We start from the raw sequence: 15,226 nt of genomic DNA, 5'->3' as shown, positions 1-15,226 counted from the left end.
ACCTCAGTCCAAGAGAATATGTGTCCCCACAGATCTAATATCAGTTGAGTTACACCCCTCTCACATTGAGTAATTCATTCTCAAAGATGACATCATTGCTGTCACCCCCCTGAAGCTAAGTTATGTTAGAGTTTTGAAATAACCCCACAGTTAATTTTCCACTTTGGGCAAAGCTTTTTTGCTTTCTTTTCCATCTAGCGTAAATAGTCTTCATTCCCCCTCCCCTCTCTGGCCTGGAGCTGAGGCTGCCATCTGTTCTGTGGATAGTTCTCTCTCTCTCTCCCTCTCACTCCCTCTGAGGTCAGCTACATAAAAGCTCCGTTCTGTGACAAGGGTGACGGACTAAGTGATGGTAATTTACTTGTTAGCTGGGGACAAGAAATAGACCGGTTATGTTGATGTCCTTGCCCTTTTGATGAATCCATGGCCTGGCACTCAGGGAGCCCCTCACACTGAGGTCTGCAAGAGTTAAAAATATGTTGGGTGTGTGTGAGTGTGTGGCTGTGTTCATGTGGTGGGGATCCAAGGTGAGAAGCAGAAACTGGGAGGCATAATGATTTTCTTTGTGTCACTGCCTTGATGCAAGACCTTAAAATTCCAAAGTGAAGGAAAGAAAATTGCTCAGACTTTACGGGTAACTGCAACAGCCTGTTTAACCTTGCAAGTGCCTGGGACAGATGTTCACTAAACTCAGAAGTAGGTAGCAGTGGAAAGTTGTGACATCGATATATGAAGTATTGAATTCCACATTATCTGAATCACTACTGGCCCTCAGACTTCAGATTAGGATCTATGGGCCTCACTAATGCTGTGGGTGACTCATCTTTTCACTGGCTATAGAAACCTTATCATATTAAACATCCTGGTTATTCACCAAATCCACTTTAACTTGACTCCAATGATTATTCATCACAAGGCAAACAACCACTGACACATATGAAAACAATTCTGACCTACCAGGGAGGACACAACAGCTTGGTGAATGTGTGCAGTCTTACCCAGGGTACATGGCCAGTTTAAACTTTTTTATTTGTTTGAATAAACACAAGTTTTATTATATAAGTTATTTAGAAATATGCATCATATCAGAATAATATATAATATACAGTAGATCAGCCTGTTCACCCTGCTGCCGACTGCAAGACATACAGAAGTATCCTCTGCTGTGTCACCAGACTACAGAGCAGCTTCGTTCCTCAGACTGTGAGACTCCTCAACTCATCCTCCACACTCCACCATACATTGTTATTGTTTTCTTATGTAGCATAAAGGTCTAAAAACTGCATGTTGTTGTACAACCCTGTGTTGTACAATGACAATAAATTAACCTTGAACCACACTCTTTTGGAAATGTGCCAACTGAATTTAAAACACACATCTACTCCTACAATATTGCACTGCTAGCGAACACCCTTTGATCCACAGTGAAACACAGTGTTATATGAAGTATGAAGTCACCTAATTGCCCAAATCAGATTTTATTATTTACATTTATGTATACTCTCCCAATTTCAAAATGAGTCATTAAAATATTAAAACATTTAACAAGCGGAGGGGTATTCAGTCCCTGAAAGATGCCACTAAATCCTACACACTGCTCCTTTAAATGATATTTACATATATTTGACATTTAACAAGAGATTATGAACAAGGAGACAAAATAAGAATTTGTTATATTTATCTATTTATTTATTTAAACATCTCAACCGACATACAGTGGCCAGCTAGCTACTCAGCTACATCCATGAAAAGTAGCAACACAAATGTGAAACACTAAAGTGTGGATGAGACGCAGTGTACCGGTTGTTAATTAAAAAACCTCATTGTTCAATAAAGGAATTGGCAAACATGAACACAACGTCAGGCTGAATGAATGAAGAGAAACTAAATGGCAGTGATTATGTTCTGTTTCAGGACATAATACTGGCCATCTCCTGTTGACTTCCTTACATATTTTTTGTATTTCCTTGGTATGTCATTGCCTCTAGGTGTGTGTTAAATCACTGGCTCAGCTGTCTTTAACACATGCATTCTTTGCATTTCTCTGCAAAAGCAGCCTTTTCATATGTTCAGTGTACCCTTTTGTTAGCCTGAAGAAAGCCATTAAAATTAGACTGAAGAAACAACAACAGCAATCTTATTAAGGAAAATCAGCCTCTCCTGTTAATAATAAGATTGAACAATGCAATACTGAGTGACATTACTACCTGCTGTGGGCCATTAGCTCGTATGGAGCGGGTTAAATGGGGTGAGTGTAGACCTCATCCAGACACAATACCCAACGACAGTTACGTCTTAATCAACTTGACTCCCCATTGCCCTGTGTACTGAGGTGTCAGGGACATTGCTGAACCTTTACTGAGCCTTTCACTTTATAACACCTGCATTCAGCACACAGCCCTCCAGTGTCAGTGCTGCAGGGAACACAATAATGAGCTGTTATGGGCTTGGTCACTGAGCAAAGACATTATTTTTTTATGGAGGGGGAGGGGGGCTACAGCGTGTACAGAGCACAGTTGTCTTGTAGTGCATCTTCAATCAGCACATTTTGGATATAATAATTAGCTTTGCAAGACGACGGTGAAGTATTGTGTGAATACCCTGTCACCCAGAAACTATAGTCGTGAGTGGAGCATTGATCCCCAACACTAACAAACAATTTGACAACATTGGACGACTTACAGCTATTGGTTTTTATGAACATGTAGTTTGAATGTCTATTAAGATTGAGAGTATGCTACCTCGAAGGTACTGCAATTGCTAAAGGGGGTACCACAAGGTTGAGTTCTGGGCCCTTATTTATTTATTTACTTTAGACATAAATTGCCTTAGGCAGAATATAGCAAACTCTGCCTTTCATTTCTCTCAGGACGACGCTGTCAGTTACTGTGTTGCACCCACTCTGCTAAAGCTTTTGAGTATCTACAGTATGTATTCAATAGAGAACAGCTTTGTCAGCTGCACAATGTTCTAAATGCAGAAACAACTAATCTTTTTTAATACTTCAACCACTATTACATCATATTCAGAATGCTGCAAAAAGGTTGAAGCTTTTTCTTGGATTTTACTTTAAAAACAAGTCTTCCTTTTCTTTTGGTGTGAAACGAACATAAGTGGAGTGTGTCTTTTTACCTGTTATTGATTAAGGTGATGTGTTGTACATGAATTCCTCTGCTCACTGTCTTTACATGCTGGATAGCATGAATAATGGGGCTATGAGATTCATTACTCACAATTGTGTGTTATACTCTGAAGTGAATATGCCTGCTTTATGTACTTTGGCCTCCTCAGTCACTGGTATGTTTTTATTCGCAAAGCTATTCCTGGTTGAGTTCCTACATACTTATTGTCTCTTATTAATTGCAATTATGGAAATTACAATCAATGTTTGCAGGACTTTTTGTGTTTTGTCAGAACTGAACTGGGAAAGAAAACTTTTAGTTTTTTCGCATTTACTGCATTGAACAATCGGACTGATACGGAGTGATCTTAAACCTCAAACAATTGTAAACCTGAACTATGGTGAAGTCCATTAAGCCCAGGATGTCTGTGTGCAAATGTTTTATTAGATCATTTCAAAGTCTGAATAAAAACAAGTCTGGCTGACTAAGTAGGAACACTGTCTGTACATTTTGTTATTATTACATTGGAATTCGGAGTCACTCGCATCGGTGTGCTCAAATAATTTTTTGCATTCACACTCAAGTTTTCACTGGCTGTGGTAATGCAGAGCAGTGCTGCAACACATAGCAGGCTGAGCACAAAACACTGTAGAGTACAGTTAGGACAGAATCTGCATGTGTGCTGCTTTATTTTAACTGATTCTAATCCATTCAAAATACATATCTGCCCCCAACTAAGGCAGGCACTGCATTAAAGTGCTAGTTATATGATCCCTCAATTCTATTATTTAAATTTACACATACTAGGCACGGTATACCGATACTAGAAAAGTATTGCGATACCATGCCATAAAAACGGTACAATACCAATGACAATGTTTTATCAAGAGCCGTGTTTATGATGTGTGTGCTCTTACCGACTTCAAAGGCTTGTCGACAAAGAGCCAAATATGGCACTGAAGTAGTGTAAGCAAGCAGTTTCGCTATCTAAAGGAGTTAAGCTATACTTATGAAGGTAATACAATAATAACACGGAGGCTCGTCGTCTGAACCAAGACGTCAAACTCTTTATTGCTCCCACATTGTCAACTGCAGAGGCCGAACATTACAACCTCATTCTTTCCGTTCTTGCCTTTCACATAAAATCCATATATACATCACTGCTTATGAGAGGGAAGTTATTTCACTCAAAGCATTTCACTAAGAGGCAACTCAATACAGCTTACATTACTGCTTGCACTTATCTCTGCAATGGTTGAACTTTTTCTAAACAGAAGTGTGACATGTGATGTGGAGGCTGAAGAGATGTGAATGTGTAAAGCGCTGATCTTAACTGAGAGTTTCCCCAGTCCTGGTTGGAGGTTAAAATATATGAAGACATTATGGAACAATAATTCAAACCTCACATCCTCCACTGCCGTTATAATAATAATAGAAAAGTTCTGCCATCTATTATCCCAGTACTTTTCTTGTTTTATGTTTTTGCCGTGGTATCGTTTCAGTATCATATCGAGATACTTTAGGCAGGTATTGTATCAAAGACATAATTTTGACACTAAAGCCGCGTTTCCCTCGCATGTTGTGGCTCGATTCAATTCACAGAATTCCGTTTTCCACTGCAGACACTACCGCCGCAGGTGGGTAAACAGCTGTTCGGTGTAGCTATGCCGCTTGAAACTTCCGAGTAATGCAGAAAATCACGTGATGTGCTAGCGATGATTCTCTCAGATTAGCGGTCTGCAGAGCGAGTGAAGTAGAGCCGCACCGTGCAGTGGAAACACGGTATAACATAGACCTGTAGAGGAAGCTGCAGTCCATACAGCTATATGTTCCCCTTTACTTTATGGATGCTTTCCTTCAGGGAAGTAAACTGAGCAATTCCACAAAGTGACAAATATGACTTGTCTGCAGGATAAACATGATGTGCTCAATTTAGTCGAATTCAACAAAGCACCATTCTGCCCTGCAATTCAATAATCTGCCAACATTTGACTTCCTCCAGTGTTGAGGAACAGGAATGTCTCCTGATAATTTCTCCTGAATCAGAGTTTTGTTCAACTGAATCACATGTTGTTAACTCTGTCTGCTAAGAAAGAAGTAAAGAAAAACAATCTGTGGTCTACAGCAGTGGTTCCCAAACGTTCTGTGGCCAAGGCACACCAAAGACCAAGCCAAAATCTCAAGACACACCTGAGTTCATATCCGGGCAGAATCCCCTCTGTAACACAGAGTATCACTGTTATCACTCTGTGAACATTTATTTAGCCTAGTCCTTGTAAGAAGCTATTCTCCTTCACACTAGCAGAGAGTCTTTGATGTGTCACACTCTAATATTTCCCACCATGCGCAAATGGCTGAAACGGCTTCGCTTTGACAGATTTCTTTTTTTTAATGATTGTTGTATTTATATTTAGGCCAACGCATTTAAGACCTATTGTTTCTATATTGTGAAATAAGTGTGTAGGACAAAGTACCGATAAAGTACAACGCTTCCCTGTGCTGCGACCCACAATTTGGGAACCACTGCTCTACAGCAACAGGGATTCCACAGGGAAGATGATTGTTTGTAGTAGGTCTCGGCCTGTTCGTTAGATGTTTTATGTTATGTTTGTACTTCCTGTTTTATTTTGTTAATTACATGTTCTCTGTTGTTTCTACTTCCTGCCCCCAGGTGTTCCCAATCTGTTCGTTAGTGTCTCCACCTGTGTCTCATTGTTCCCGCTCACTTCCTGGTGTTTATAGGCTGTGTCTCAATTCATGGGCTACAGCTTGCGCAGGCTGTATTTGTAGACCGATTACGTCACAGCGGCCGAGACAGGGGTATCCCATTTCAGCGACTCCTTCAAATGCAGCCGACAAATGCGGCCTTCTTTTGCCAGCTTTGCAGGATACATCTGATGTATCCTTCACGGCCTCAGGTATCCCAAGATTCATTGCACGCCCAGAGAAAAAAATTCTGATGAAAAAATGGCGCCCCTTGACCCAGCAGTAGCGGCAAATGGATATACTTTTAAATGTAAGTATTGGGTTTCAACTCGCTCGAACGATGCATATAAAAAATATACACATATATAAAATCAAAGGACCTTAGGCTGCCGGCATCCGACCTAAGTTATCCTTTGAAAGTGGAACTTTTAAGACCTTAACTTTCAAACCTAAGAGTTTTAAATGTTGATTTATATTTTACATAGATTGTGGCGATTGCATAGATAATTTATACTTCATATTACCTGCTTGGTTTTCTGACCGTTGAATATCACTTCAACCAGTGCAATGGTTCGGATTGATTATACATATTTTATTATTTATAATATGTGTACTTATTTTTTTACTTAATCTCTTTTGTTTAGTGGTGTAATAAACTTGCTCTAATGTTATGTTTTAGGGAGAAGGAGACGGAGGCAGAAGAGAGGAGAGGATGGACAGACTCTTCTCTCTTGTTGACAAATTAAATGTAAATTAATTGAATATATATAATGATGAATATATTGTGCATTTAATTTACATGACCTATAAATGAAAAGTAATGACAACTTAATTGATTTCAAGGTTCAAGAAGGATTTATTTTGTACATATGATTTATTAATTTATAAAGGGGATTATTTAATTTATAAAACTACCTATCAATGAATGATCGAACAAAGAAAATGATTATTATAAACAAAAGTATTACCTCTACAATGTTTACTTTTCAGAGGTTAGTGATGTACCTCCTGTAGTACAACTAAAAGGTTGGAGACTGGCAGAGCTTTCGCAATCATTACATGAGCGCCTGATCACAACTATTTGAACTAAATGCAATCATTTGCACAATCGTTAGATTCCACAATCAAGGGAATTTTAGGTCCATGTTAGAAATGTTGAAACACTTCAAACCTGCCAACTGTGTACCTGAGCACAAGGTGCCAATGTGAGGAAACACACTTTGTAGGAAAGAGCTTGGCTGTCTAGACCTTGCTGCTCTTCGGCAGCTTCTTTTGTTTCAGCTCATACGAGTCCATATTTCTTGCTTTCTGAAGCAAGATGATCACAGAGAGGAGCCAATAACAGGTCTCTTTATTTATAGCAGAGAGCCTCACATAATAGTGCAGCAGTGTGAGACAGCTGTGGGGAATGTATGCTGAAGATCATTTACAGGAAGTGCTTTGCTGCTTAATTTCAGTGTGTTTGAACCCAGATTGGAATTGTTGTGCAAACAGCCACATCTTTATTTTTATACAACAACTTTCCATTGTCAGGAAATCTCTTTATCGTAAAAAGAAAGAGAAAAAATAACTCCTGAAGCAAGTGTGAAACCTTTTTAAGTGATTTTGACGCTTTCATCAAGCTTTTTCTAATATAATTCTCCTAAAAATGCTTGGATGGAAACATGGCTTAGTGTTTCCTGTTGCATAATAACTTTATTGTATATTACTTAAGGTGTATACGTATTATTACAGTATTATAAGGCTCCTACTATAAAACTGGCATAAAATGAACAAAAAAAGCTGTTCGAGGCTAGAAATAAACAAAAAACTTGACTTTCTGGGGGCGGGGGGTTCCGTTGGGGGAATATATATATATGTATATTATTTTTAACTGTGCGCGATCTACCTGGTTGATCGATCGACCTTTTGGGCACCCCTGACCTAAAGTAAACACAGAAACATGGGGGCTCCTGGTGCTCTCCGGAGAACTCGAGCGCTCTTTCCCTCTAGCAACTTCACACAGCACTGAAGCAAAGCTGTTTACTTCTTAAATACCAAGTTGGCAAGATCCTACTAATAAGAAAGTGATCTGGCCAAATGGTCTTGGCTTAGTGGAACTATCCATTTCAAATCTGTTTCTTTCACTCTGAGACACGTGCTCTTTATAAAAACCTGTCCAGACACTGGGCCTCATTCATGAAATGCATGTTTGCACAGATGTGATCTTAACTTGTGCACATGCACACACAAACAATGACCGCCAGATTTATTCATATTTATCATATAATACTTAATTATGAAATGAAAAAATGTGTGTTGTTGGAGCAGATTTGAAACTGATGGAAATTCTAAGCCATGACATAACAAAGCACAAGTGACACTATGAAATACAACATATGAAATAATCATGAAAACCCTAAAAACAGAGAGACGCTGAATAAACACAGGTAACAATCACAAATGTGCCACGCTATACACACCAAGGAGCCAATATTACATTTAGTAAATTGCAACGGCAAATACGTTAGTAAAAAGGGCCACAACACTGATGTGTTAAAAGCAGTTGTGCACTTACGTTTCGTGCACCGCTGTGATCCCTGAGCTTTACTCCATCCGTGACAGCAGATGCCTCCACACACATTCACCCTGCAAAGAGAAAACAATACAGTTGAGCTGCAATTGAAGATCCCAACAAAATTGCAACGTCAGCCCAGCACTTTCACTTTGTTTTGGCAAGACTAAACAGTCCTTACAGTTAACTCTTTTACTAAAATGTCAACATCCACCCTTCTTACACCTGACCTGACTGTCATTGGGCTTTGCTTTTTTAAGGTAGAGGCTGTTCCTGAATACATTTGAGGTAAGAATTAGGCCACATCAAGTTTAATTTAAGGTGTAAAACGCCTAGTAAAAATTGTTTTCCACAAGGTTCAGAGAGTTTGAGACAGGTCACGTCATTATATAAATGTTCCACCATAGTTATCTGATTTTTTTTGGCACAAATCTGCTGGGCTCCACCAATTCTCACCGGATGTTTTCCAGACTTGAGTGCAGTCCCAAACACAGAGTTAATGAGATGTGGTTTGGTTTTGTGATACTAAATATGACTGGGAAGGCAGGAATTCTCTATGATACTGAAGTTGCTGAGGTGAAATGTTTCTTGTGGTAGGTTTGCAATGCCAACCTGAATCTCACAAGCTTAGTTTTACTACTAAACTTTGGTTTGGAAAAGGTCCACAGAGACTTGATTGAGTCAGGCTGTTGGAAGCTGAACCAACCTGGGAACTCACACCGACTCACATCATCATCAAAGAGATTTGGCTCAGATGATGATGTGAGTCATGTGAGATGTGAGTCCGCCTCTTGGACTTGGGGTTTAACATACCAAATGAAACAGAATTCTGCAACAGTATAGGTGGAGGCTGCGGTCATTCAACAGTATGACATATGTTCAACAACCTGCGTTGGAATCATTCATCTGAGACAGATGTTATGTTGGGTTACTGTCTGGTCGTCACTGTAGAGACTTCAGTTTGCAGTGTAGTTCCATGCACTGATGAATCATTGAATTCAGCTGGATTTACACTCTTTTTCTCCCTCTATCTTCTTCATCTCAATCTCTCTCTGTTTTCTTTTCTTTTGCCTTTCCTTGTGTTCTGCCAGTCCAGTCATTGACCTAATCCCACATGCAGCCAACGCTGGTTAGACCTGCGTCACGGTGTCGGCCTGAATGGGGTGATGTGAGTAAACACTACACTGTTTCCCATAGTTTTTGGATTTATTTGCAGTGGTCAACCCCAATGGATGGGGGAGGGGTTGTTCATGTGCTGGTGAGATGCTCCAACACTTCAGAGTCGGCTGTGAAACAGGACTGCATTTATGAGTTGCCTGTTCACATTTCTCCATGTTTAAAAAAAAAAAAAAATTGTAGTCACCACATAATAAGCTCATACATACATCAAAGAAAAGTCATGGGGGCCATACAACTCAAATCAACAGTGCTAGTGTTAGGCTACATAGATTCAATTATGCATGTATGTAGTATGTATACATGGAATCGGAGTTTCGGGCTTCCGGTGGAATCGCAATGCATGCTGGTGTGGCGGGCATAGAAAAGTGAGCACCAACTCTACAAGGGCCGCCATATTGGATTTCTTCTCTACGTGTTTACATTGTATTTAGCTTATTCTTCAAGTGTGTTTACATTGTATTTGGCTAGTTTTTAGTGTGTTATCATCGCTCTTCTAGTTATGGAATTTGGACACCGACATTGTGTGGTGAAAGGATGTTCAAACAGTGGGAGAAAGCTAAATAAATGGGCAGAATCTCATTGTGAGCTTCACGATTACACTCGTTTGATGAAAAATTGCGACTGCAAGCCCCCGTTCGAATATTTCCATTTCCAACAGCACTAAAGAACAATGATAGAAGGCTAGCATGGACCAACGCTGTAAAGAGACAGGATTACAATGGGAAGTCTTGGGAGCCCAAGAAATCTTTGCGGATTGGCAGTGAGCATTTCATGCAAGGAAAACCAACAAATGAATTCTCTGATCCTGAACTCGACCTGGGGTATGTAGTCTATCTACTTGATTTATATATTGACAAATGTACTTTCTATATATTGAGTTTTATAATAATTAACAAACACAAGTTAGCTATATATTTATAATAGCTTACCCTGCAACACAACTGCAATAAGCACTTATGATATCGCCAGTTTTCTTGACTGCGCAGATCCATGCCGAATGTGGCGTATGGGAAACTTTCATTGAATGAGTACATTTTGCTTTCAAAAAGCAAAACTCAGAATCTGCGAGAGGATTGAAAGATATGTTTCAACCAGCCAGAGTCAAACAGTCTAAATGCTTTGCCTTCTTTGTATTCGTTCAAAGTTCGTTTATGAAACTCGACATCGTTCCCTGGGTGGTCAGACATTAAAAATGATGTTATATCGCTGAGGTATATCGGCAGCCAAGAAGTCATGCTGTTGTTTTCATTGACCCAGCCATCCTGCAATGTCAAGGGATCAGGCACTGAAACGCCACTCGGCATAACCAAAAGCTTCGTCTTTTCTTTTTCTGTGATTGAAAGTCTTTCGTTAGCTGTTGGTTGCTCCTCAATGCCCATCTCTGATGCAGCAAACACCCTGGCAATAAGCTCCAGTTTTGTTCCTGAAACCTTTCAATTCCGCTTGCGGCAAAATACTTTCAAAGCTTCGACTTTCCACATCTGAACCTCATCATAAGAAAGGAGTTCAGAACTCATTGTAGAGTAGTAGGTTTGTTTACAAATCAAACCCCAAAAGTAAAAACACAATGTAAACACGTAGAGAAGAAATCCAATATGGCGGCCCTTGTAGAGTTGGTGCTCACTTTTCTACGCCCGCCACACCAGCATGCATTGCGATTCCACCGGAAGCCCGAAACTCCGATTCCATGTATATCAACTCTGTGACACTTTCTTAACGAAGCAACAGCAACCAAAAGCCTTGTAACCTGGTAATGATTTGTTTGTGTTCCCAGCTGAACTATATTTACTGATCACACATCGAAACACTCTGATGGGCCACAAACTGAGCAGCTGAGGTGAAGCTGCTTGACCACACACAACCCGCTGGCCCCTTGGTATTCTACTGGTTGTTTTCCTTCTTCTTCTTCTTCTAACTAACTGTCCATGTACAACCTACTGTAACACTGATTAAACCCAGGGAAATGCACTGCTTCAGCCACTTACACAGGGTAGTCGGCTCGAGTAGACTGCTTGTGTTAGGTTGGAACACACAAGCCGGTGTGATAAGTGTCTCACCGCCTTTACTTCCAACACTTCTGTATGGTGTAAAATGTCAAGTTGTACATTGCTCTGCCACCAAGTGTTTTCAGGACAGATAGACATGTATATGTGATGAATTACAGATCATCTTTTCGAGCCCATATAGCTGGCTTTAAAACATTATACAGTCTATTGTGCACTGTGTCTGCTGTGGCTGTCCAACATCGACACAATCATCAAAAAGACCCAGCAGAGGATGTACGTTCAGCGCCAGTTCAGGAAGTTCAACCTGCCCCAGGAGCTGCTGATCCAATTCTTCACCAAAATCATCCAGTCTGCACATACATCCCTGTCTGGTTTCTATTACCCACCCAATCATTTTGACCACGAAATTACCAGCAAACACTGGCAGCCACAACCACTCTGATACTCCAAACATGCAACGAGATGCCCCTGTGATGACAGTCCTCATGTTTTTCATTTTGGCGCACGTGTTAACAGGTTAGGGCAGAAACACAGCCAACATGGCTGAAGGTCTCGCTTCTTATATTTTTCTGTCTAAACCAGGGGTGTCAAACATGCGGACCGGGGACCAAAACCGGCCCGCCAGAGGGTCCAAACCGGCCCGCGGGATGGCAAAGTGTAAAAATTAGTTGTTTTGATCATAAAGTTACATACTGTTCCAGATACCTGTGACTAAATGTTTTGTGCCTTTGTAGATACACTGTGATCTGTAAGTTGTAATGCACATGTGTAAATTATAAACAGGGCATAATATTGTTAAAATTGCACCTTCTTTTCTTAAGAAATTTCAGGTTGTTCATAATGTTTAGTAAAAAGATCAAATTTGAACATTTTCAGAATGCACTTTTACTTTTTTGCACTAAAACGAAGAGAAGAATTTGGAGTTGTTATTTATATGTTATGATATGATTTTACTGGTCACTTGAGATCAAATTGTGCTGTATGTGAACTAAAATGAGTTTGACACCCCTGGTCTAAACTAAATATAAATTAAATGAAACATTCTATTATTGATAGTTATTATCAAATGCAAACTCTATGATAATAAAGATAGGGCTGGCAGCAGCAACAATGCTGTCTGTGTTCAGCGAGGGAGCCGTCACACACAGGTAAAGGTAGGTGTGTTGCAAAAGTGGTCTTATAAGTATTGAAATGATAGCTATAGGTTATGCTTATTTTGTTTGTTTGTTTTCAAAGATTTTTTATTGTAGGCTATTTTATTTATATAAAAGGCCTATAGCGAGTGCAAAGTGAACGGCAGCAGCGCGCCGTAATTAATATGTTATGAGCGTTAATATGCATGAGATTCTATTGAATAGACCTTTTTTTTGGAATATAATGTATAAGCAAATGTAACCTACTTTTCAATAAAAGATTATTATAAATCTACATGCCTTGATGAGGTCATTGTTTATATATTCTGCCTTTCAGTTTTTTTTAAGCTTAGTAAACAGATATTTGAATTTGTCCGGTATATTGAAATCTTACAGGACACATTAACTGGTTTTCTAATGGAACCCTGGTATACATGCATATACTGTAACTACCATGTATATCCAGTCAACATGTATTTCTTTGAAATATTTATATTGTTTACAATTACAGAAACACTTAACTTGTAAAACATTGTATTTTATGTTGTTGGTGCTTTTTATAAATATTTATATATATACATATTTATATTTATATAATACATACAGCTATTTTCCACATATTTGTGTACATAATAGTCCGGCCTATTGTTTACCTTTATTTCTTCAGCTTAATTCGCATTGTTCTTAGCTGTTACATCTATTTCTGTGCAAGTACATTAAGAGCAATGAAAAGTATGTGTATACATAGGCTACTTGGCCAATAAAGCTGATCAAATGTTTAACTGACATTTGGTCCGAAGATTTGGAAAACTTCCAAAAATTCCGACACTTTTCAATAATTTTCGAAGCGGATGAGAGGACGTTAGAGTCTGTCTACAAACCAATCAATTGCAAGTGTCGTGTAGGTGATGACGACAGGACGTATGTCATGTAGAGTTCTATAATCCGAGAGAATGTGCACAGCTGTACATAAACGCTTACCCATTCGTAAAAATCACTTTGGAGACATTTGAATTTACTTCATATCAACTATGTGAGTATATCAAGAGTGTGCAGGGGCTTTATAACCAATTGCTTTTGATTTGTTGAAACTACTTACAATAGTTTCAATCACATTCTACTTAAAACCCTGGAAATGCTGTGGATGGAGAGTGGGGTTGACATTCATCTGTCTTTGAGTTAGGAATAATTAAACAATATCATCTGCATTACTTAATTAATCACCAAACACAGACAGTTTGACCAGCCAAGTACATGTTTTCACTAAAACAAATCACTAAAGTCAATACTGTCAACTCCAACTAGTGTCACTGAAAAGTCAGCACCTGATAACAATGGTACTTTTTGTGTTCTTGAGTACACTGGGGGAGAAACCACCAAATATGCTTAATGAAATGAGTTCTGTGCCATTAAGATAAGATAAGGCTGTACTAGAAGGCTAAAGCCTATAGCATGCCAGAGCCCAACTGGTGAAGTGTAAGAGGCTATTTCCCTGAAAGCAGTGTTTGGTTTATGATAAAAGTCAGGAATTCATGACATGACAGGAAGTCATTAAGTTTCCCACTGGAAATACATTCCTCCCTCCTGACACTGAGTTTCTTACCCAGACAGCTTTATGAACTGCTTCTGCTGGCTCTGCGCCTGCCCGCTCTGACTGAACCGCGGAGCTGAATCCATTTGGTTACCCATCCTGCGTGTCCGGACCTGGCCGCCGAGGTTTGCGGTGAGCTCCACGTTGTATGTGTGCGGCTGCCCTGCCGCGCCGTGACGCGTCGAGATGGAGCTGACTCGCACCCCGCCGTTCGCTCCGGCCGACCCCGGCCCGGGCTGGAGCACGTACAGCCTCCTGAAGCCGCTCTGGCTCAACTCCGCTGACACACATACCGGGGAGAGAAACAAACCGAACGAAAATAAGAGGCCGCATCTAATCCAAGCCATATCCACACCGAATAGAAAGGTTGTTCTTTTTTTAAGTTTGGAGGAAAAAGATGTCCAGGTTACTTTCGGCTCCGTGAAACACTCCTTTCACTTCTTACGAGTAAGGAAAACGATTGTATTCCTGAACATATTCCTGTAGGTACCGACCTCCAACCTGGGAAGGGACTAAATAAGCTAACGTTACCTAAGGAAAAACGTTGTCTTTGAAAAAATATAAATAAAGGGCATGTAACGTAAAAACGTCCCTCGGGTGTAGAAGTGAATGTAGCTCCGCTTTCTGTCTTCCTATACCAGGGAAGGCCTCCGAGCAGCTGCGGCTTCCTCTGAGCAGGATTTCACTTGGTCTGCAGTCACAAGAGCCTGAGAACTCCAGGAAAGTTTCTCTGTTGGAGGTGGACAGAGACAGCAGCGCGAGCAGCCAGCCTCCAGACGTGACGTCGGGGGGCGTGGGGGGGGGGGGGGCTACACGCTAACCCAGAGAACATTTGCTGAGAGTTTCTTGGGGCCCAAGGGTGTCAGGGGACCCAAAGCAAAGCCCCCGCCCACTCTCACGCTCACAGACTGACCCACCCCAACACACACACACTC

General features: G+C 40.2%; 1 protein-coding gene across 2 annotated transcripts in view; it reads right to left on the bottom strand.

Annotated features, from left to right (window-relative positions):
• The window catches only part of ltbp1 (latent transforming growth factor beta binding protein 1), a 122,725-nt gene extending 107,709 nt beyond the window's left edge, over window positions 1–15,016 (bottom strand). For both annotated transcript variants that reach the window (XM_029449541.1, XM_029449542.1), the window contains exons 1-2: window positions 14,304–15,016; window positions 8,386–8,456 (exon numbers count right to left, since the gene is read on the bottom strand). In XM_029449541.1, the coding sequence (XP_029305401.1) occupies window positions 8,386–8,456; window positions 14,304–14,638 (406 nt within the window). In that variant the 5' untranslated portion in view covers window positions 14,639–15,016. The remainder of the gene's footprint in view (window positions 1–8,385; window positions 8,457–14,303) is intronic.
• Between the last annotated feature and the right edge of the window lie 210 nt (window positions 15,017–15,226).

The sequence above is a fragment of the Cottoperca gobio genome, chromosome 15 (assembly GCF_900634415.1).
Source record: "Cottoperca gobio chromosome 15, fCotGob3.1, whole genome shotgun sequence".
In the NCBI taxonomy this organism is placed as follows: Eukaryota; Metazoa; Chordata; class Actinopteri; order Perciformes; family Bovichtidae; genus Cottoperca; species Cottoperca gobio.
This window is presented reverse-complemented; position numbering and strand designations above follow the sequence as displayed.